A 24,647-nucleotide genomic window follows, 5' to 3' on the forward strand; every position below is an offset into this window, starting at 1 on the left:
TAAAACGTCTGTATACTTCCCAATGACCAATACTATGTATAAACAATGGGCAAACTTCATAATTTGTAGTCCTTCCCTGGGTACTGCGGGAGGTTAAGTCGTCCATCAAGACAAAGTGATCAGATTTTTCAACTATTATGAACAAAATGGTTATCTTAAAATTTTGATCCGGTGACTTTGGGAAAAAAAGAGCTTGGGAGAGGGCCTAGTTGCCCTCCATTTTTTAGGTCGCTTAGAAAAGGCACTAGAACTTCTAATTTTCGTTAGAATGAGCCCTCTTGCGAAATTCTAGGACCACTGTTTCGATCACTCCTAGAAAAAACAACAACAAATAAACATGTATCCGTGATCTCTCTTTTGGCAAACAAAAAAAAAAAATACTAAGTTCCACATTTTTGCAGATAGGAGCTTGAAATCTCTATAGTAGGGTGATCAAACATCCGTGGCCAAAAAAACAAAATTCCACATTTTTGTAGATAGGAGCTTGAAACTTCTACAATAGGGTTGTCTGATACGCTGAATCTGTTGGTGTGATTTTTATTAACATTTCATCACTTTTAGAGGCTGATCCCCCTTTTTTGAAAATAAGGCAAATTTTCTCCTGCTTGTAATTTTTGATGTGTAAGGCCTAACTTGATGAAACTTATGTATTTAAAATCAGCATAAAAAAATAATTCTTATGATGTATATAATCGTATCAAAATTCCGTTTTTTAAGAGTTTCAGTTTCTACTGAGCCAGGTCGCTCCTTACTACACTTCGTTACCAGGAACTGTTCGATTAAGCCTTGCACAGGGATATCATGGCGACCAGTCAGCATAGACATGGCGGTATGCCTTGCTTTTTGGGGAATGGGAGGGACATTTTTGAAAAGACCTTTTTTATGAAAAGAGAAGGTACCAGCTCAGGCCATTGTGTATGTAAGCCCCTTCCCATACTTGGTTTGTATGGTAAAATATTTTCGGTTTTGAGCAACATTTTGTTTCCTTTTTTTTGAAAATTAAAAGATTTCGCCTTCTTATTCAGGCTTAAATGTACGATTGTAAAAAAAAAAGATTAATTCCGGGATTGATACGACTCTGAGTATTTATCTTTAAAGGGGTGTGAATTCCCCCTTCTTCTTTTTTCATGAAATGATGGTACGTGACCTCAAGACTTTTGGATCTGGCTTGCTTAGGACTAATCAATGTGAAGGGGAAGGGGTGGGGGCGGTTATTCTCTAAAACCGGTTAGCAAACAAGTAGTTGACAAAGATGAACTTTGACATTTAACTAATGAGCTTGCACATATGTCTGTTGGCAACTAGGCAAAGGGAGGGGGGATTACTCCCCATCCCAGAACAATGTCCAAAGATTTTAAGTTTTCCTCCTGTAACCTCTTAAGTTTATCATAATGGAAAAAGAGAGCACCAATGCAACAGCACAAACACAGAAACAAACATACACTATAAAAAAAGGAAAAGAAAAGAAATAAGAAGAAAGACAGAAGTAGAAAGGAAGACTGTTTTCCTACTTTAGTAATTAATATAGCTCAGTACTTGAATGACGCCTTAACCCTACTCATTGATCCAATTACATAGGTCAAACAGCATAGCCATATAGAAGCAACCGTAAAGAATAATCCATGGACTGGCAGTCGTGTCGTAAGTAAGTATAAGTCGTCATTTACCAAATATTAAAAACATTATTTGTAATTAGTATTTTTTTGTGTTTTTGACCCCTCCCAGAAAAAACTACTGCTTAGGTGTCTGTGTGTCTACATTATAGTGGAAAAAGCGTAAAATAATCCTCATGGTAACGAAGTGCAGTAATACTTTTAAGCAATGGATCCATATCCCCTGTTGGGCGTATACTTTTCAATTTAAGCATCAAAATTCTGTTCCTCTACTTTTAGCTATGAGAAAAAAGCATTGTTTATTCAAACTTGATATTAAAATTGTAAGCGCTGTAATAAAGGTAATACATTTCGAAGTTGACCCAAAGCAGGGTTGCCACTGCCAAATTTCCTCTGTTGTGAAGTTGTTTTTAGACTTAGGATGTTTAACATGGTGCTCACGCTGTCCATCGCATCTAAAGTCTCCCTATTTGCTTCCTCCGTATTGCTTCCAGACTCATGAAGTTGTTGCGATAGTTTTTTCATTGTTAGAATTCTGTCACCAATATTGTCTAAATTGTCACCTATGCGCTCATAATTACTTTGCGGGAGTATTCTTTGGTTTCCAGTTTGAAAATTCATCGGTACTTTTAGCCACGTATTTTCTGTATGTTCTGTTTTTGAGCTTGTCTTCTTGTGCTTAACATATCGTGCAGGTGAAATAATTTCTGGTTCCTCTCTTACATGCTTCATAAATTCAAGCTCTTCTTCATTTAGTCCTTCTTTATTGATGAGTTGAGGTAGCATATTGTCTAAAATGTCACCATCGTCCATCTCAAATCGGCTTTGAAATATATGTGAGTCAAAGTCCTCAACTATGTCTTCATTAAATACCTCACTAGGAGGTAAAAATCCATCATTCTTGCATCGTTGGTTTTCTATAGATTTTTCTGATGCTGGACAATAGAATTTTCTAAGGGTTACATCATTGTCAGTTCGTTTGCGCTGCCCCTCTGTGAAATATAATGGAGTATCACGTGGAGTTGCAGTTGCTAAGCACAGAAATAGAAATACCAATAAGACTCTGTAATACAAAATTTAGTAAGATTAATACAAATTAAAATATTATAAGTAAAATATAGATTAAAATGAATTTAGCGTTTTTCTATTTATCAATTAATAAGGTAAAATTAAATATTAAAATCTCTTAAATAGTAAGCAACAAATAATAATTACTATTACCAGTGACCTAACTAGATGGATAGAGGGTGTACATCGACCTGAGTGGCACTTCCCAGGGGATGGTGGGGAAAAAAGAGAATAAAAAGAGCGGATGAAGCAAATTGTGACCACGGAAGATCGAGCTCCGATTCGTGAAAACATCGAAACAACTGTAAGTAACATTATGGTAGAGCGTCGTCTGGATTCAAAAATGGTAATGGTTGGTACCAAAGTTGAATTTGCTGCTTTGGAACCCTCAATGACTAAGCTATGTTGCAAAAAAATCTCTACTGAGAAATTAACTGTCAAGAGAGAAGGCGCCAGTAGCAGCCAAAGCTAACAATAGAGAATATGCCTGCGAAACCGTACCTGCGGCCCCGTACCGTACCGTACCTGCGGCCCCGCACACTGTAACAAACCTGGAGTTCACAATATTAATTTATTTTCATCCCAGAGCATCATGGACGTAATCCCAGAATTTTGATATATTTTGTTGTTTGTGTAAATGATTGTTCCACTCTGTTGTAAGAATCATCTTCACAAAAAAATCTATACCATTGAATATTGTCGATGTTACCCCCATCGTTTTCTAAAATTAATGTAAAAAACTTTTTCCACAAGACCGGTTTTTCAAGGGGGAAAAAAGCTCTATTAAGCCAAGGGTGAGCAAAAATAAAGGCAAATAATCTTTCAAGCGTAAAACTACTACAAATCACTAGTAATAAATAAATGAAACTCAAAACAAGCAGAAATTACAATGAATAGCCAACTCAAACTCAAAACGAGCAAAAATTAACATGAGTAGGGCAGATAACCCCTGTACCTTCTCAAGACAAGAACACAATTTACGCTTTACTGAAAAAAGAAAAAAAACAACCCTGGAAAAATGACCCTGGATTGTCAGTTATATTGACCTATACTGACATTTTATCGTTAAGGCTTTGATAGTTTTTCTTTTATGAAAGTAAGAAAATTGAAAAGATTTCAAACGTGTTTTGTTTTCAGTTCCCATTTCCTTTAAATCTTTCTTTGTGACATATTCCGACCCCAGACGAGGAAATCCTGTTTTCTGTTTAGCCCTACACGGTTGGCTGAAAAGGACAATACTGGGCAATCTGTCATCCTTCATCCGTAGATCGTGTTTAGCTATGTCGGCCATAGGGGGCTTGGCGCTGTGGTAAGTTGTTATTAGTTGTAATAGTATTTCCAAAAGTCCAATCCTAATACCCCCAATTGTTCTCGATATATTGCTTAGGTGTCTTATTGGCAACCATTTAACACAATTCCTTTTAATTTATTTTAAAGCAACATTTAGTTTTAAGCATAATGGACCAATTTCATAATTCTGGGGGGTTGACATGCCTAATATAGCTAAAGACATAGTTTCTGGACCATTCTACTGGGCTGAACATAATGGCTGTCTAAAATTTTTAACTGGATGCGTTTTAAAAATGAACGAGCTTGAGAGAAGGGTTGCTTGCCCTCCAATCTCTTGTTACTCTTAAAAAGGGAACAAGACACTCGCACTGTAATTGGAGTACAAGGGGGAGGACTTCTCCCTTCATATATTTATTAAAAAACGTTTTAAACAAAATGAAAAACATTTTAAATGTCTTTTGTTTTCAGTAAAGTACAAATTATGTTCTGGTCTAGAGAAGGCATGGGGATTGTCAGCCCTGCTCATGTTAATTTTTGCTCGTTTTGAGTTTGACTCGGTTATTTATTGTATGATTTAAATTAACAAAATGCGTAAAAAATTTTCAACTTTTTAACTGTAATAAATTAAAAAACTATTGAAACTTTAAGGAATATATATCAGTATATGTATACTAATTTTTTTTTAGTAAATTGCAGATTATTTTCTGGTGTTGCGAAAGTATGGAGGTTGTCAAAGACATAATTTTCAGACCTTTCAACTACACTGAACAAAATGGCTATCTCAAAATTTTGATTAAATGTGTTTTGGGAATTGATGGGCATGAGGGGGGAGGGTTGTTGCCCTCCAATCACTTATGACCATCTCAAAATTTATATCAGATGCAGTACGGGAAAATACGAAGTTTGAGGGGGGTGGGATATCCACCCTCATATCACTCTGAATCTTAAAAAGGGCATTATAAATTCTTATTACCAATCCAACGAGCGCCTTCCAAAGCTTATACGATTTCTCTTTCTATATGCACCTTATATGCCCTGAGGGATTAACCTACAATTCTTGCCCTGAGGGCTGTTGGGGGGGGTTCATACTCAAAGACATAATTTGCGGTTCTCTCAATTACGTTGAACAAATTGGCTGTTTCAAAATTTATATTTGATGTGTTTTGGGAAATGGTGGGCGAGGGAGGGGGTTAGTTGCCTTCATCACTTTCGACTTCTAAAAACGACGATGGTCGTATCAGTTTCTAATCTAATGAGCTGTTTTCGAAGTTTCTACAACAACAAGTGGCCATCTCAGAATTTCTATCAGATGAATTTCGGGAAAATACGAGGTGTGAAAGTATGCTGTACCTTATATGTCCTGAGAGATAATTTACAACTCTTGCCCTGAGGGCTTTTGGGAGTTTCCACCCTCAAAGACATAATTTCATGACCTTTCAATTATATTGAACAAAATGGCTGTCAAAATTTTTATTGGGTGTGTTTAGGGAAATGGTGGTCGTGGGAGGGGGATAGGTGCCTCCAATCATTTCCGGCTCTAAAAAAGGGCACTAGCCCTTTCAATTTCCAATCGAATGAGCTGTCTTCGAAGTTTCTTCGACAACAAATGACCATCTTAAAATCAAAATCAGATGCATTTCTGGAAAATACGAGTTGTGGAGGGGGTATTCACCCTCCGATCACTCTGAATCTCAAAAAGATCACTAGTACTTCTGATTTCCAATACTATGTGCCCTTCCAAGAGCTATACAATTACCCGTTCTGCACATACCTTATATGCCCCCAGGGCAACTTACAGCCCTTGTCCAGAGGACTGTGGGGGATTGTCATCCTCAAAGGCATAATTTCCAGAACTTTCACATGTTTAATAAAATGACTATCTCAAAATTTTATTGGATGTATTTGGGGAACAGTTGGGCGTGGGACAGGGATTAGTTGCCGTCCAATCACTTTTTACTGTTAAAAAGGGCACTGACTTCTTCAATTTCTAATCGAGTAAGCTTTTCTCGAAGATTCTTTCACAACAAATGGCCATCTAAAAATTTCTATTAGATGTATTTCTGGGGAATACGAGGTTTAGGGGGGGGGGGGGGGGTACTCACCCTCTGATCACTTTGAATCTTAAAAAAGGCACTAAAACTTCTGATTAACAATATAATGAGCCCCCTCCGAAGTTTATTCGATCACCCTTTCTATATGTGCCCTATATGCCCCGAGGGTAATACTTACAACCCTTGCCCTGAGGGCTGTAGGGGGGTTTTCATCCTCAAAGAAATAGTTTCCGGACCTTTCAACTAATTTGAACAAAATTGCTGTCTCAAAATTTTGCTAGGTTGTGTTTGAGGAAATCGTGGGCTGGAGAGGGGGTTAGTTGCCCTCTAATCACTTTCGTCTATTAAAAAGAGTACTGGCCCTTTCAATTTCCAATCAAAAAACCTCTTTTCGAAGTTTCTACGACAGCAATTGTCATCTCAAAATTTCTATAAGATGTATTTCAGGAAAATACGAGGTGGGGGGGCTATCTACCCTTGGATCACTCTGACTAAGCCCAAATAAGCCCATTCGAGAGTTTTTACGATCACATTTTGGCACGTACGCAGGGGGGTCTTCGCCCCCCCCCCGAAATTTTGTGAAATGTTTAATTTCCCCATGGTTTCGTGGAATTTATGGCAAAAGTAGGACATTTATTAAGAATATAGATACATGTTTGAAGCCTTTTTTGGGAGATTTCACAGCATGCAATTATCCGGTCAAGTCACTGCCCAATTATTAATCATTTTCTGTCTAACTTTATACCCTCTTTGAAGTAATTAGCAATTGTACTGTTTTTTTGTAAAGGGAGTTTGCTTTCCACAGCAAAATCAAAAGGGCGTTTCTCCCCCCTTTTCAGAATAAAGTACAGCTTTTAATGGATCAATTTTGGAAACTACCATTTTTCATTAAATTCTACGTTTTTGCAATAGAAGAATCACCCTCCACAGCACCCATATTGCTCTGTTAACCCTAAAATTTCCCTTTCAGTGGGATATAATAGATTAATCACTGGTTCTAAATCGCTATGAACATAACCTGAGCCTAAAAAGTACTTTTGAGGCTTCAGTCTTCTTCCTCCCATCCGCTACAATACTACAGATTAAAGTTAATCTGTATTTTCCGATATACGTGCTTTTTGCATTACTAAATAAAATAATGATGACCCCTGCCCTGAGGGCTCTGAGGGGCTGTCATCCTCAAAGACATAATCTTGGACCTTTCAATTACGCTGAACAAAATGGCTATCTCCAGATTTTAATTAGATGTGTTTGGGGAAATGGTGGCCATCATGAAAGTTATATCAGATGTATCTTAGGAAAATACGAGGGTTGTGGGAGGGGGTGTCCACCCTCCGATAACTCTGAATATAAAAGAGGGCACTTAAACTTGTGATTAGTAATCCATTAAGTCCCTCTGAAATTTTGCTATCACCCTTTCCACACAAATCTTAACTGCCCCGAAGGATTAACTTACAACCCTTGCTCTGAGGCCTTTAGGGAGGGGGGTTGTCATCCTCAAAGACATAATTTTTTGGATCTTTCAACTACGTTCAACAATATGGCTGTCTCAAAATTTTGATTCAATGTTTTTGAGGAAATGGTGGGCGTGGGGGTGGGGGGGTGAAGTTGCCCTCTAATCACTTTTAACTATTAAAAAGGGCACTAGCCCTTTCAATTTCCAATTTAATGAGCCCTTTTCAAAGTTTCTACGACAACTCCTTCGATACGAAGTGTCCTGGTCTAAACCAAAAAGCCAAAGCCCACGTCGCTCTTTACTGTAGTAAATACTACTAATTTTAATAATTAACTCTATTAGGAATGCATAGCTGTTAGATATTCCAACTATTCTGCAAGGGCTTTGAAATACCAGAGCCATTTCATTTCTACCATGATTTTACTTTTCTTGATGAAACAACTAAGAAGACCAGCGTCCAGCGAGTGACTCGCGACGTTTCTGCCTAATGGATAGGCCCAAGTATGCTGTAATTTAAAGATGGGATATGAGGAAGACTAATCACAAATAAATTTTTCCGCTATCTTGATGGCCTTTTCTTATAGATGGGACGCCGGGGACTACTGGTAATTGTAGTAGCAGCGTTAGCATACAAATATTATCTTTTTGATCTAGTCCCTTATCATTTCCAGAAAGTTTCAAATTGATACACGAAGTCATTCATAAGTTATGCCCTTTTGACAATCTTTAAACACATAAAATGTTTTGAATTAGTTCAGCCCTCTCCTCAACATTTTCTGAAAGGCTCGCCTGTTTTCTCTTAGTCTTTTTTTGGAAATGAAATTCAAACACGAATACCTTTTCCAGTGACAGTGAACGACGGGCGTGGGAGGGGAATAGTTGGCCTCTGTTCACTTTCGACTATTAAAAAGGGCACTAACCTTTTAATTTCCAATGGAATGAGCCTTTTTTGAAGTTTCTGCGACAATAAATGACCATCTCATCAGATACATTTGGGGAAAATACGAGGTGCGGGGGGGGGGGCTATCCACCATCCAATCACTCTGCATCTCAAAAGGGCACTAAGTCTTTTGATTAGCATACAATAAGCCCCCTTCGAAGTTAATACAATCACTCCTTTCTGTAATAAACCTTATTCGCCCCCAGGTATGGCTTACAACCCTTGCCCTAAGGGCTGTTGTCATCCTCAAGTACATAATTTCCGGACCTTTCACTACGTTGAATAAAATGGCGATTTGTGACTGAAATTTGGACTGAATGTGTTTTGGGAAATGTTGGGCATGGGAGGAGGTTTAGTTGTCCTTCAATCACTTTCGACTATTAAAATGGGCACTAGCCCTTTCGATTTCCAATTGAATGAGCCTTTTTAGAAGTTTCTACGACAACAAAAGGCCATTTCAAAATTTCTGTCAGATTCATTTCGAGGAAATGCGAGGTTTGTCGGGGGGGGGGTATCCAACCTTCGATATTTTGTAATCTTATATAGGTTACTAGAACATCTGATGACTAATCCAATGAGCCCCCTTTGAAGTTTTTACGACCACTCTCTCTATACAAACTTTATATTCCCCCAGGGTAAAAATTACAACCTTTGCCCTGAGAGCTTTGGAGAGTTATAATCCTCAAAGACACAACGTCTGGACCTTTTAACTACGCTGAACAAAATGGTCATCTCAAAATTTTATTGGATGTTTTTGGCGAAATGATGGGCGTAAAAGGGGGATTAGCTGCTCTCTAATTACTTTCGACAATTAAAAGGGCACTAGTCCCTTCAATTTCTAATCTAATAAGTCCTTTTAGGAGTTTTTAAGACAACAAATGGCCATCTTAAATTTTTATTGGATACACTTCAGGAAAATACGAGAATATGTGTATCCACCCTTCGATCACTCTGAATCTTAAAGAGGGCACTAAAACTTTTGATTACCAATTCAATACATTCTGGATCTTTCAACTATGTTGAGCAAAGTGGCTATCTTAAAATTTCAATTGAATGTTTGAGGAAATGGTGGGCGTGGGACGAGGGTAAGTTGCCCTCCAATCACTTTCAATGATCAAATGGGCACTAGCTCTTTCAATTTCCTATCGAATGAGCCCTTTTTGAAGTTTCCAATACAATTCCTTCGACATGAAGTACCGTGGTCTAACAAAAAAAATAGTAAAAAATAGTAAATTTTGCCCTCATTGCTCTTTACTTAGGCAGCGCTATTGCGCTGCCTTTGAAGGTCCACTTAGAATATACATATATATATATATATATATATATATATATATATATATATATATATATATATATATATATATATATATATATATATATATATATATATATATATATATATATATATATATATATATATATCGTGATATATGATATATATATGATAACGTGATATATATATATATATATATATATATATATATATGATAAGATAACATGTCCTGTTCCTAATGTCTTAAGATTCCAGCTCAAATCTAGGAAGTAGCTAGAGTGGTGTACAATTCTACACCCCCTCCCCTGCAAAAATACAAACTGTAACAACATCCTCGGCCTACTTTGTCAGTTATGTCTTACTAACTCCATAGAAATAGCAAAATTGACTTGCCTTAATCTGGAATACATGTTTTAGTATAGTTTTCATGTACCAACTACATTTCGATTTGAAAAACAGATCTGGAAACATTATTTCTTTTTTATTGTTTTAGTCAGCTTGCATTGTATGCAAATACAAACATATATATATATATTTATTAAAATACTGGCGGTTAACAGTGTCTTTGCATTACTACGCCTGACCTGTGATATTATGTATGTCTTCTTCATTTCGGAAGAAAAGCTTATAAAACAGTTCATGGTAACGAATTGTAAGCAAAGAGTGACTCGGCCTAATAGTAATCGTGATTAAAAAAAAAAAAAAAACATAATTTTGATGACAATTGATACATCCAAATAATTGGCTTTTTATGCTGATTCCAAATTACAAAATTCATTGAGTTTAATGTTACCCATCAAAAGTTATGAGCCGTGGAAAATTTGCCTGGTTTTTGAAAAAGGGTTTATGCACCTACAAATAATAAAGCGATTTTAATGAAAATCACACCATCAAATTCAGCGTAACAGAGAACCTTACTATAGATGTTTCAAAACCGTATGTGCAAAAATGTGAATTTTGCAGTTTTTGCCAGAACAAATCTCTCTCTGGGACCAATGGTCCTAGAGGATTGGAAGAGGCCTTGTTTGAACGCAAATCAATTGTTATAGTGCCCTTTTTAACTGACCAAAAATAACCTCCCCGCCCATGCCCCTTTTTACTCAAAGAGATCCGATCGAAATTTTGAGATAACCATTTCATCGAGCATAGTTGAAAGCTCCAATAACTATGCCTTTGGGGATGGCACGACTCCCCATAGCCCCTGGGCAAAGGGCTCCATGCTACACAATTTTCCAATATTGTTCACAAATTGTAATTCTTATTGGAAAATATGCTGAAATTATTTTGGGAAGAATTTTCTGCAAGGGGGATCTCCATGGTTGAGAGAATTTTTATTGGTTGACATTTTCATGGTTGAGAGTCTATTCATACCCGGAAACTACGATTATCTAAAAATATTCTTTTGGTCGTTTAAAAATTATGAAGTTCTGGGGGCAGAACTGTATTTTCATCAGTTTTGTCACGGTAAATCATGAAAAAAATTAGTTCTAAATTTGACAGTGCTTTTCGTCCGTAAAGACTCAAACACAAATAATCTGTTGGTTCCCACGTCTCCTGTATCTTCAACAGATAGTTTGACCCTATTTAACTGTTTGCTGCCAAATGTTTTTAGCTTGTTTTTGCTAATATGTCACCGAGGCTGTACCGGGGGAGGGATTAAGGGGTTTGGCCCCTCCCCCTGGAAGGTTTGTTCGACTCGTAAAAACGCAACAAAAAAGCATATAAACAAATTTCTATACCTTTTTTTATTAAAGTATAGAAATTTGAAAAAACATCTCTCCCCAAAAAAATGATCCTTGTCATCTTTATTTTAATATGTGTTTTCTTTATTTTAATTTGTCGCTCATTACAGTAGTGTCACCTCACTGTTTTCCGCGACAGCCATAGGGGATATACTATTGGAGCTACTAGCCCCTCAAGACGTTATTACGCGTATCTGGGTCTTACTGCAATGCGATAGAGCACCTGTAACAATATAGCACAATGTTACGTAATTGGGTTTGTTTATTTAAAGGTGTAGGTGCTTGTTCTGTAATAGGGTTTGTTTACTTCGCGATTTCTTTGGCTGTTCTGTAATAGGATTTGTTTACTAATTCGAATGCTTTCTTTGAATGTTATGTAATAGGACCTGTTAAAGTCCACAAGTCAAGGGGGGAGCCTACGTAGTATTCAATGCTTACTTTTGTTGAGGGTGATGCAATCTTGCGTCACTTGGTAGATGAATTGGGAATGACGCAATCTTGCTTGACATGTTAGATCTCAAGGTCTGCTGGTCAAGCGGGGAAGCCTAAATAAAAGAGAATGTTTACCTGTTTTGTGGATAATGTAATCTTGCGTGACTTGTTAGTTTTATTGGGAATAACGTAATCTCAAGTGGCATGCTTCTTCACGGCCAAAGGGGAGGGCACACACGTGAGGTGTTACGTAATAAAGGCGCACACATGGATGTTACGTAATGGTGGTGCACATGTGGGTGGTACATAATGACAGTGCAAACGTGACTGTTATGTGATGACGGCGCATATGTGGGATGCTACGTAGTGACGTGGCACACATGGATGTTACGTAATGACGATGCACTCGTGAGATGTTACGTAATACTTCAAGAAGTTTGATTTTCTGTCAATGTTTTTTTCGTTTTTCTCTGGGGACCTTTATATACAAAAGATTTTTGGTCGCATTTGGATTCGAAAAAGATTTCCCCTCAACAGAATTGAGCACTAGACAGTCAGACCAAAAAAGCTTTTCTAATATTGTTATTTGGAAAATACTTTCTAATGGAAATGTTTCGAAAAACCTATGGATAGCTTGTTTCCTATGGCTGCAATAATTGACATGTGGGAGAAAAACAGATTGCTGGAAATTGCTTACATTTGCTGTAAACCTTCTAGTTATAGTGTTATTAATTTTCTAACGCGACCTAGACAGGTTAAGTTAGCTACTTAATAAGTGAGATGTTACAAATATTGGCTTTAGATATTCATATCGTAAATGATTACGTATTGAAGGTACATCCTGGTACAACGAATCTAAAAGACACAAACTTTTTATTGTATAGACAAGTTTTATCAATAGAAAAACCGATAAAATCAGGAAATCACATAAAAAAAGCAATTGAAACTCAATAAAAGGAAAAACAAAGCGTGAAAAAACCTCTTGTAGGATAAAATATAAGCAGAAACAAGCGCGAATTAAAGAAGGCGATGAGTCTAGCAATCACTTCCACGGGCAGGGGGGTGGTTGTTATTGTAGGTGAGTTTAAGCCATATTAAGAGATATTTCTGGGAAGTTTGGATGAAAATGTCACGTTTCTTTGAGCCAAGACTGTGCATATTCACGCCACTGTCATAATACATGGCTGGCCCACCCTAGCAACCAATTCCAGAGGTAGGGGTAGTGTTGTTATTAGAGGTAAATTTAAGTCATATTAAGACATATTTCTGAGAGGTTTTAATGAAAATGCCATGGTTTCATTGAACCAAGACTATGCCTATTCACGCCATCGTGACAATATGTGGCTGGCCCATCCCCAGTAACTAACTCCAGGAAGGGAGGGGGGCTTGTTATTAGAGGTTAATTTAAGCCATATAGAGACATTTCTGAGAGGTTCTAATGAAAATGTCACGTTTCTTTGAGCCAAGACTATGCAAATTCACGCTACAGCTACAATATTTGGTTGGTCCATCCCTATCAAGCAATTCGATGGAAGGAGGTGGAGGGCTGTTTTTTAGGTAAATTTAAGTCATATTAAGAGGTATTTCTGAGAGATCTTAATGAAAATTCCTCGTTTCTATTGTTTTATGAAGCACCCCTGCCTGTTACATTGTATTAATTTAAATCTTGGTATTCACAAAATCGCATTTCCAATAAGATGTAAGTATAAGCTGCAGAAGCCTTATTACCTACAATGGTGATAATAAGAAAAAATGTCAACTTCACAGTACGTTTTCTCTCTAGTAAATGAAACTATTCGCTCTTAAAGTCTTAATCATAGTTTGTTTTTTTTTAAAGTTTTACCTTGATTAATTTCAAGAAGTTACAGGTTTTTTGCTTTCAACTTAAAAAATTTAGTTTCAAAAAGTTATTGGTTTTAAAGTTTTAACTGGAAAAGTTAAGTTTCAGAAGTTTTTTTTATTTTACAGTTTATAATTTTAATAATTTTACTTTCGAAGTCTATATCTTGAAATTTCGTTTTTTTCCCGCTTTAACATTTTTATTTTGAAGTTTTGGTTTTTTAAGTTTACGAGGGTTTTCTTGCATTAAATTTCTAGTTTAAAAGTTTTAATTTCAAAATTAGTTTTAGAAGTTTTAGTTTTAAATTTTCCATTTTGAAGTTTAGTTTTAAAATTTTAAGTTTTTAATTGCCTGTTTTAAAGTTAAGGTTTCATTTTCTCTTAATAAAATAGCCTTAAAAGTTTTTATTTATAATTTTTAAAGTTTAGTTTTTAAAATTTGTGAATTATCAGTTTTAAAGTGTGAGCCTTAGTTTTTTTTAAATTAATTTTTTTAGATTTAATATGAAAGTTACAGTTTTAAAGTTTGAGTTTCAAAACTTATTTTTAAAGTTATAGTTTTTAAAAGTTGTTGGCTTTAAGGTTTTACCTTTAAAGTTTTAGTTTAATGTTGTTTTTTTTTTCTGCCTTTAAAATTTGTGTTATAAACTTTGATTATGAAGTTTTGGTGTTGTAGTTTTAGTTTTAAGGTATTACGATTGGTTTTTTTATGGCACTTGGTATTAGCCAAGTGACATATAGCAATCACCAATTCTGTCGGTCTGTCGGTCCCGGTTTTGCTACTTTAGGCACTTCCAGGTAAGCTAGGACGATGAAATTTGGCAGTCGTATCAGGGACCAGACCAGATTAAATTAGAAATAGTCGTTTACGAACGGGTACTTACGAACGTGTGATCGGATCTCAATGAAATTTGATATTTAGAAGGATATGGTGTCTTAGAGCTCTTATTTTAAATTCCGACCAGATCTGGTGACATTGGGGGGGGGGGAACCTAAAACTTGGAAAAAACTTACAGTGGAGGGATCGGGATGAAACTTGGTGGGAATTTTAACCACAAGTCCTAGATACATGATTGACATAACCGGAACGGATCCACTCTCTTTGGGGTAGTTAAGGGGGGGGGGTAACTCTGAAAAATTAGAAAAAATGAGGTATTTTTAACTTACGAACGGGTGATCGGATCTCAATGAAATTTGATATTTAGAACGATGTCGTGTCTCAGAGCTCTTATTTTAAACCCGACCGGATCTGGTGACATAGGGGGGGGGGAGTTGGGAGGGGGAAACCTAAAACTTGGAACACCCTTAGAGTGGAGGGATCGGGATGAAACTTGGTGGGAAAAATAAGCACAAGTCCTAGATACATGATTGACATAACCGGAATGGATCCGCTCTCTTTGGGGTAGTTGGGGGAGGGGTTAATTCTGAAAAATTAGAAAAAATGAGGTATTTTTAACTTACGAACGGGTGATCGGATCTCAATGAAATTTGATATTTAGAAGGATATCGTGTGTCAAAGCTCTTATTTTAAATCCTGACCAGATCTGGTGACATTGGGGGAAGTTTGGGGTGGGGAACCTAAAATCATGGAAAACGCTTAGATTGGAGGGATCGGGATGAAACTTGGTGGGAAAATAACAGCAGAAGTCTTACGTGATTTACATAATTGGAACGGATCCGCTCTATTGGGGGAGGGGGGGCTAATTCTGAAAAATAAGAAAAAAATGACGTATTTTTTACTTACGAAGGAGTGATCGGGTCTTCATGAAACTTAATATTTAGAAGGACCTCGTAACTCAGATCTCTTATTTTAAATCTCAAGCGGATCAGGCCTAATTGGGGGGGGGGGGCAGTTGGGGGGACCGGAAATCTTAGAAAATACTCAAAGCGGTGAGATCAGGATAAAACTCATGGGAAGAATAGAAACCTGTCTAAGATACGTGACTGACATAACCGGACCGGATCTGCTCTCTTTGGTGGAATTGGGGGGGAGGGTTAATTTTAAAAATTAAGGTATTTGTAACTTACGAAAGGGTGACCAGATCTTAATGAAATATGATATTTAGAAGGATCTTGTGCTTTAATGTTCTAATTTTAAATTCCTACCAGATCCTGTGACATTGGGGGGAGTTGGAGGGGGAAACCGGAATTCTTGGAAAACGTGAAAATTGGGGTATTTTTTTATCTTACGAATAGATGATCAGATCTTAATGAAATTTGATTTTTAGAAGGAATTCATGTCTCAGAGCTCTTATTTCAAATCAACCAAATCTTTTGACATTGGGGGGAGTTGGAGGGAGAAATCTTGGAAAAACACTTGGAGTGGAGGAATCTCACTTGGAGTGACACTTTGAGACACTTGGAGTGTCTCAGAGCTCTTATTTCAAATCCCAACCAGATGTTTTGACATTGGGAGGAGTTGTAGGGGGAAATCTTGGAAAAACACTTGGAGTGGAGGAATCGGGATGAAGCTTGGTGGATAGAATAAACAAATGTCCTTGATACGTGATTGACAGAATCGTACTGGATTCGCTCTCTTTGGGGGAGTTGGACGTAATTCTGGACGTGCTAGGACGATAAAAATTGGTAGGCGTTTCAGGGAGCTGCACAATTTTACTTGATAAAGTCGTTTTCCCAGATTTGACCATCTGGGGCTAAAGGGAGAGGAAAAATTGGAAAAAATTAGGTATTTATAACTTACGAGTGGGTGATCGGATCTTAATGAATTTTTATATTTAGAAGGACATCGTGACACAGAGCTCTTATTTTAAATCCTGACCGGCATTAAGCCTCTTATTTTCCTTTTTAAATCAATCTATTGATTCATAGAATTTTGTTAGAGCTCATACCATATGATTTCTTGGCTCTTAGCTCTTCTCGCCTCGTTACAAATGCCATATGAGCTCTTAGCTCATGTTGCATTAAATCTTTAGTTTCAAAGTTTTCGTTTTAAAGTTAGATTTGGAAGTTTTTGTTTTAAAGTTTCTGTCTTAAAGTTTAGTTTTAAAACTTTAAGTTTAAATTTTAGTTTTCAAATTTTGGTTTCATTTCTCTTAATTTAAAAGGTAGCTCTAATGTGTTTTTTCTCATTTATAAAGTTTTACGCTTAAGGTTATAAAGTTTTAGTTTTAAAAGTTTTCTTTTAAACTTTTACTTTTAAAGTTTTAGACATAAAAACCTCTTAAGTTAGGCTAGTTCACACTGAGTTGACGCGGCTTGCCACGTCAACGTAGCGTAAAATAACCTCACTTAAAGAATATTTTTTTTTATTTTGTGGGTATCTTCACTAAAGACTTTAAAACTTTGATAAAAACGTTAAAACTCATCTTACTTACATAGATTTATGTCTTCCCATCCCGGCTGGCGCATAATTTGACAACAGTCCCTCTCCATGACGACTCCATGACATGCTTTTGACCAAAGTTTTTCCTGTGACGATAAAATAAGCGCAGTATCCTTCTCAAGGCATTTGACTAGTGTTGCATTCCTTCACCCACGTCTTCTGATGCTAGAAGGAACCCAACACCACTGAATCCAAGATGCCAGAAGGAACCCAAGACATCTGGGGGTAGGTGACTCTCACCCATTCGCACCAAGTGACCCCAATATTGCCTTCGGTTAGTCACAATTCTATCAACCACGAACGACTGCTTTGTCTTTTCACGCATAGAGGCGTTAGTAAGCTTATCTTTCCACTGGATACCAAGGATTCGTCGAAAAAAGATGTTCTCAAAACCCTGGCTTAGCTTTTCCAGATGCTTAGTCAACGCCCAAGATTCGCAGCCGTACATTAGTACGGAGAGTAAGCTACTATTGAAAAGCCGGACCTTGAACTTTAGGGAGTTTGCTTGATTTCTCCACAGATTTCTTAGTTTATTGAAAGCGCTTCCTATGCATGCTTTTCGCTCAAGTATACCATTACATTTAATGACACTACCGAGGTACTTCAAATTTTCAACCTCCTTTCGTTTTCTTCAACTTCTTCCTTTAAAGCGATGTTCTTCCGTAGCTCCTCTCCTAAAGCATATAGAAGGATTTTATCATTAGCAAACTCACCGTCACAGAATGTATGGTTTTGGTCCAGCTTGAATTCTACCTTGTTCAGCTTTATATATTTCAAGTATAAAGTCGATGAGAATAGCAAATAGAACTGGAGAGAGGATACGTCCTTACTGGACATCAGACTTTACTCTTAACCATTTGGTAGGGTTTCCATCGTCAGTCGGTGCAACCCATAACTGACTATCGTATAGCGTGACAATCATACAAACAATCTTGTCAGGGAATCAATAATACCGTAGTGTTCTCCATAATGAGTTTGGACCGAGTCAAACTCTTTTGGAAAGACAATGAAGGGAAAATTAATCTAAGTCTGGCACCCGTTTGCTTCTTCTATGAGTACCTTCAAACTGAATATCCAATCAGCGCACCATCTCCCTGGTCGAAACCCAAGTTCCTCATCTCTTAGTATTGTGTCGACTTTTGATGTAATGCGGTTCAGTTGTACTTAGCAGAAAATTTTACTCCCTACAGACTGCAGAGTAATGCCCCTCCAGTTATTGCAGTCGGTTGTTCTATCTTTCTTAAAGAGCTTGACGATAACTCCTTTCTTCCAATCGATGGGAATATTCTCAGTTTCCCATATCTGAGAAAGAGCCTTGTGAAGGATCGGCAGTTACTTCAGCTCCACACTTCAGTAGTTCAGGCTGTAAGCCGTCAACTGCTGCAGCTTAGCCATTCTAAAGCTTATACAATACTGTCATGACTTCAAGCAGGCTTATAGGTTCTTCGCTTAAACAAGTTGCAGGAACGGTAGCTCAGCCGGAGGGGATACAAGGTCTTTAGGCGGTCGAAAGTTTAGTACTTCATTGAAGTATTCTTTCTATCTCTTATCAATTTCTTTCTTTTTTGTAAGAAGTTGGCCAGCCTTACTTTCAATCACAGGTACTGCCTTTCTGAAATCTTCAGTTATTTCCTTTTTAATACGATAGACTTACCAACTGTCGTCCTTACTGGTGGCTGCCTCTGCTTCATCTGCCTTTTTCTAAGGAAAGAGCCGTTTGTTAGCTCTGGTAGACTGCTTGACGGCCTTGTGGGGTTGCTTTTATTTAGATTTCAGAAAGTCTTTGTACTCAACAGCGGACTTGTTCTCGCATGATTCCAACATGATTTTGGCTTCTTTTCAGTAATTCATAAGTTTCCAAGATTTCTCGCTGATCCACTGCTCACTATTCTTTTTCGATATTTTCTGCGGCGGCACCCCGCACATATTATACAATAGACTTCCATATCTCGTTTACTATTGTAGTTTTGTCTTCAGTCGAAAGACTTGAAAACTTGTTAGGAAGATTTACACACTACGCTTGTTGAAGACTTTTGTCCTGGAGCTGCTGGGTGTCAAAGGACTTGATAGTATTTTTACGTTTCTTCACGGTCTTCGCTTAAGTCAGAAACTGACAAATACCAGTGTGTGGTCAGAGTATGTATCTGCACCACGGTAAGTTTATACATCCTCCATCGATGATATATGACTCTTTTTCACTAATATGTGGTTAATCTGGCTTCTTGTAACACTGTCGGGTGATGTCCAAGTATATTTGTGTACTTGGCGGTGGGAGAACCATGATCCACCTACTATCAGGCAATGGCTAACACACATATAAACAATGCGCACTCCATTAACATTGATAACACCCAGGCCATATCGGCCTAGCACATCAGGCGCAAAACTATTATCACCACCAACTTTGGCATTTAAGTCGCCAAACCAAACTAATACATCTTGCTATATTGTCGTTCAAGTCACCATAGAAACTCTCCTTGGTGTCCTCAACAGCATCGTTTTTCGGGGTTTAGGCCACAACGACGGTAAATTTAGACTGGGAGCTTTTAAAACGAGACTTAAGAATTCTTTCATTCTTAGGTGCAAATTCCAGCATCTACTTCTTTGCTTGTTTACTGACAACTAGGGCAACTCCGGCTTCGCGTCTTTTCTCTTTACCTGAGAAGAAGACTTCATAGTTGTCTATATATATATATATATATATATATATTGAACCAAAGCCCGTCAGCCTGGCTTCAGAAATAGCTGCTATATGATTTAAGAATTCTAATCACGCCCTTTTAACGCCCTTTTTAAATCACGCCCTTTTAACGGCTCGGTTGTGTATCAGGATTCACAGTCCTGACATTCCAAAAAGCAAGAAGAAAAGGTTCTTTCGAAAAGTAAACGCTTAAAACCGACAAATTGTAAAAATTAGTGCTTTAAAAATAAAGCTTTTAAAACTCAAACTTTAAAACTGAAACCCCTATTAAATCTAAAATCTAAGTTTAAAATCTTTGAATTAAAAAAAAGAGTTTATGACCTAAATTTTAAAACTAATAATTTAAAACTTTTGAAACTAAACTTTTAATACTGAAACTTAAGGAAAAACTTTAAAAGTTAAAGCTTTAAAAAAAAAATAAAGACCTAAACTTTAGAAACTGGTAATTTGAATCCAAGAACTTTGTGACTAAAACCTTAAAATCAATACTTTGAAAACTAAAACCTTTAAAATTAAAACTTTAAAACTAAAACTTCACAATAAAAGTTTAAAACTAATACTTAAGAACTAGAAAAGTAAAATATTAAAGCTAAGATTTCAAAACGACAACCTTAAAACCAAAAAGTTTTTCAAAGTATTGCTTTAAAACTTCAATAAAAGTAGAACCTTAGAAAAAAAACTTTAAAGCTAAAACTTTAAAATTGAAAGAAACTTTAAGATCTAAACTTCAAAACTAAAATCTTTAAAACCATAAGTTCTACAATAAAATCTTTAGAAGTTAAACTTTTAAACTAAAACAATCTACATCTATAATTAAAACCTGATAATTTGAAACCGAAAAATTTATGTCTAAAAATTTAAAAGTAACTTAAAAAAACGTTTAAGATTAAAACTTTAAGCGTTAAACTTTATAAATAAAAAATCTTTTAAAACTACATTTTAAATTAGGTGAAAATGAAACTTAGACTTTGAAACTGATAAATGAAAGCTGAAAATTTTAAACTTGAAACTTTTAAACTATATTTTAAGGCGGAAACTTCAAAACTGAAAATTTAAAATTAAAAGTTCTAAAAATAACTTTAAAACTGAAACTTTAAAACCAAACCTTTAAAACTGAAAATTTAAAATGCAAAAAAAAAGACTATTGGTAAAACCTTAAAGCTAAAACTGGAAAACTAAAACTTCAAAATAAGTTTCTAACAAAGATCTGAAGCCGCAAAAAAAGAAAAATAATAAATCTAAAAGTTTAAAAGTTAAATCTCAAATTATCGCTTTAAAAATAAAACTTTAAACTATAATTTTCATATTTAGTCTAAAAAATTTAAATTAAAGAAGAACTTAGGCATAAGCTTTAAAAATGACAATTTAAAACTTCTGAAACTAAAATTTTAACATTAAAACTTCTGTAAATAATTTCGCAGCTAAGACTTTTAAAATAAAAAAACCAAGACCTAAACTTTAAAACTGATAATATGAACCCAAAAACATTGTTGCTAAAACTTTAAAACTAATGCTTATAAAACTAGAATCTTTAAAACTAAAATCTTATAACTAAACTTTAAAACTAAATCTTCACAATAAAAGTTTAAATATAATGCTTAAAAACTAGAAAAGTAAAATATTAAAGCTAAGACTTTAAATTGGAAACCTTAAAACCAAAAACTTTTTTAAAACTATTGCTTTAAAACTAAAAACTTTAAATTTAAAAATTTTAAAGTAAAACGTTAGGAATCAACTTTTAAAATTAAAACTGTACAATTGAAAGAAACTTTACGATCTAAACTTTAAACTAAAAGCTTTAAAACTATAAACTTTAAAATCAAATCTTTCAAACCAAAATTTTTAAAATGAAAAAATTAAGATCTAAACTTCAAATCTGATAATTTGAAACCAAAAACTTTGTGTCTATAACCATAAAACTAAAACTTTAATAACAAAATTTTAGACTAATGCCTTAAAAATTTATGTGTAAAACTATAAATAAAATAAAAAAAAATTCAAAACTATTTTTTAAACTTAGAGAAAATAAAACCTAGACTTTAAACAGGTAATTTAAAACTTAAAATTTTAAAATAGAACTTTAAAAGGGAAACTTTAAAACAGAAACTTTTAAACTTTAAAATTGACAATTTAAAACTAAAACATCACAAACTAACTTTAAAATTAAAACTTTAAAATTAAAAATATAATGTAAAAAACATGGTAAAACCATAAAACTAAAACTAAGAAACCAAAACTTCAAAATAAAAGTTTACAACGAAAAATTTTAAAGCCAGAGAAAAAAGAAACTTCAAAAGAAAAATCTTTAAAACTAGAAATTATAAAATCGAAAAACTTCTGAAACAAAATTTTTTAAGTTAAAACTTTAAAAGTAAAACCTTAGAAAAAACTTTTAAAGCTAAAATTTTAAAATTAAAAGAAACTTTAAGGTTTAAAGTTTAAAATTTCCAAATAAGTTTCTTTTTGGAGTTTTAAAGCCAGGAAAAAATTAAAATAATAAGACTAAAACTTTAAAAGTAAAACCTTGAAACTGAAAATTTTTTAAAACTATCGCTTTAAAAAGAAAACTTTTAAAACTCAAACTTTAAAGCTATAACTTTCATGTTGAATCTAAAAGTTTAATTAAAAAAGAACTGAGGCCTAAACTTAAATAATAATTTAAAACTTTTTAAAAGTAAAATTTTAACATTGAAACTTTTCGAAAAGTTTTCAAATCTAAGATTTGTAAAATAAATAAAAAATTAAGACCTAAACTTTAATACTGATAATTTGGATCCAAAAACTTTGTGACGAAAACCTTAAAACCAATACATTTAAATCTAAAACCTTTGAAATTGGAACTTTAAAACTAAAATTGTATAACTAAGCTTCAAAATAAAACTTCAAAATTAAAGTTTAAACCCGATACATAAAAATCAGAAAAGTATAACATTGAAGCTAAGACTTTAAAACGAAAACCTTATTACCAAATACTTTTTAAAGCTATTACTTTAAAAATAAAGACTAAGTTTAGAACTTTAAAACTAAGCTTTAAAACTGACAATTTAGAATTAAAACTTTATGAATAAAACTATAAAAACGAAAAAATATAAAAATTTAATAGTAAAACTTTTAAAATAAAAAAGACTTTGGACGAAAACTTATAATAAGCTAGAGTGGACGAAAACTTACAATAAGCTAGCTATTGTCGATGACCAGCCATAGACTACCGTGGGAACGCCGTATACAAACTCTTGGAATGAGTGAAGCGTTGGAAATGCCTTAGGAATGATAGTATGTATCACAGGGATGTCCCGGTCCACCCAAATATTGCAAGGATCCTGTGAATTGCCATTCTGGCTGGGGAGGTATCACGAGGGGATGGTTTGAGGAAACGCAAACCATTGAACTTCAAGAATAATTTTTATCGAGAAAATATCTGAAAAATGCCTTACGGATGATAATATATGTCACGGGGATGCCTTGGGCCTGCCACAGATTGCCATAGGGTAGAAATCGCCATGGTGTATCCGAGTGGGTGGCTTGCGAAAACCTGAACCGATGGATGTAAAACATGATTGTTATCATTAAAACATCCGACAAATGCCTTAGGAATGATTATATGTATCATGGGTGTGTCATGGGTCAATCACATATTATCACGTCCACGTGACTCGGCATAGTTTTGGAAAAAAATTTCATCAAAACTTTTCGGAATTAACCGAATGCAAAAAAGGGTCTCTTTTTCTTTGTTTGCGTTTTTCACTTACTAGCGAGAAAGCGCATTGTCAAGTTGGTATTTTTCTCTTATTATTACTATTATAAGTAATGAGGATTTGCTGCATAAAGCTTAATACTTACGGTTCATTCTAAAAGTGATTTTGCTAATACCAAGATTTAAATTAATATAATGTGTCAGGCAGGTGCGCTTAATAAAGCAATAGAAACCAGGCATTTTCATTAAGACCTCTGAGAAATATCTCTTAAATGACTTAATTTTAACTCTAATAACAACCTTCTCTCCCTAGAATTGCTTGCTAAGAATGGGCCAGCCAATTATTGTCACGGTGGCGTGAATATGCATAGTCTTAGTTCAAAGAAACGTGGTATTTTCCTTAAAAACTCTCAGAAATATTTCTTAATAGGGCTTGAATTTTCCTCCAAAAACAACCCTCCCCCCTTCCTCCCTGTGATTGTTTGGTAGGGGTGGGCCAGCCACATATCGTCACGGTGGCGTAAATATGAATACTCTTGGCTCAAAGAAACGTGGCATTTTCCTTAAAACATTTCAGAAATAACTCTTATTATGACTTAAATTTACCTCTAAAAATGACCATACCCCTCCCCTTGAAATTGGATGTTAGGGGTTTCGTTGCTAAGGGTAGTTGGAATTGGTTGCCAGCCATATATTGTCACAGTGGTGTGAATATGCCTATGGTTGGCTCAAAGAAACGTGGCATCTGCATTAAAACCTCTCAGAAATATCTATCAGCTTGGCTTAAGTTCACCTACAATAACAACTCTCCCCTTCTCCTTGAATTAGTTACGAGTGCCCTTGCCTTTCTTTAATTCACGCTTGTTTTTGCTTATATTTTATTCTATATTACCTTTTAAAGTTTTGTTTTCCGTTTTTTGAGTTTTGATGTTTTTTTGTGATTTCATGATTTAATAATTTTTTTATTAATGAAAAATGGTTGTACAACAAAAAGTTTGTGTATTTTTGATTTTTTGTTCACGGATGAATCTCCAATACGTAATCATTTATGCAAGGAAATATCTCAAGCCAGTACTATGCAACATCTCACTGATTCAATAGCTAACTCAACCTGTCTAGGTCACGTTAGAAACTTAGTAATACTGTAACAAGCAGGTACACATCAAATGTAGACATCTTCCAGGAATTAATTTTGTCTCCTTCGC

The 24,647-nt window shown here is 35.2% G+C and overlaps 1 protein-coding gene across 1 annotated transcript; it reads right to left on the bottom strand.

The window, feature by feature from the left end:
- Positions 1-1,886: 1,886 nt before the first annotated feature.
- LOC136027858 (uncharacterized) lies at positions 1,887-10,152 on the bottom strand. Its single transcript, XM_065705271.1, has 2 exons — positions 10,085-10,152; positions 1,887-2,676 (listed from the first exon to the last, which is right to left on the bottom strand). Exons 1-2 carry the CDS (start codon positions 10,099-10,101, stop codon positions 1,929-1,931), a joined length of 765 nt encoding a protein of 254 aa, XP_065561343.1. The 5' UTR covers positions 10,102-10,152; the 3' UTR covers positions 1,887-1,928.
- Between the last annotated feature and the right edge of the window lie 14,495 nt (positions 10,153-24,647).

The sequence above is a fragment of the Artemia franciscana genome, chromosome 6 (assembly GCF_032884065.1).
Source record: "Artemia franciscana chromosome 6, ASM3288406v1, whole genome shotgun sequence".
In the NCBI taxonomy this organism is placed as follows: domain Eukaryota; kingdom Metazoa; phylum Arthropoda; class Branchiopoda; order Anostraca; family Artemiidae; genus Artemia; species Artemia franciscana.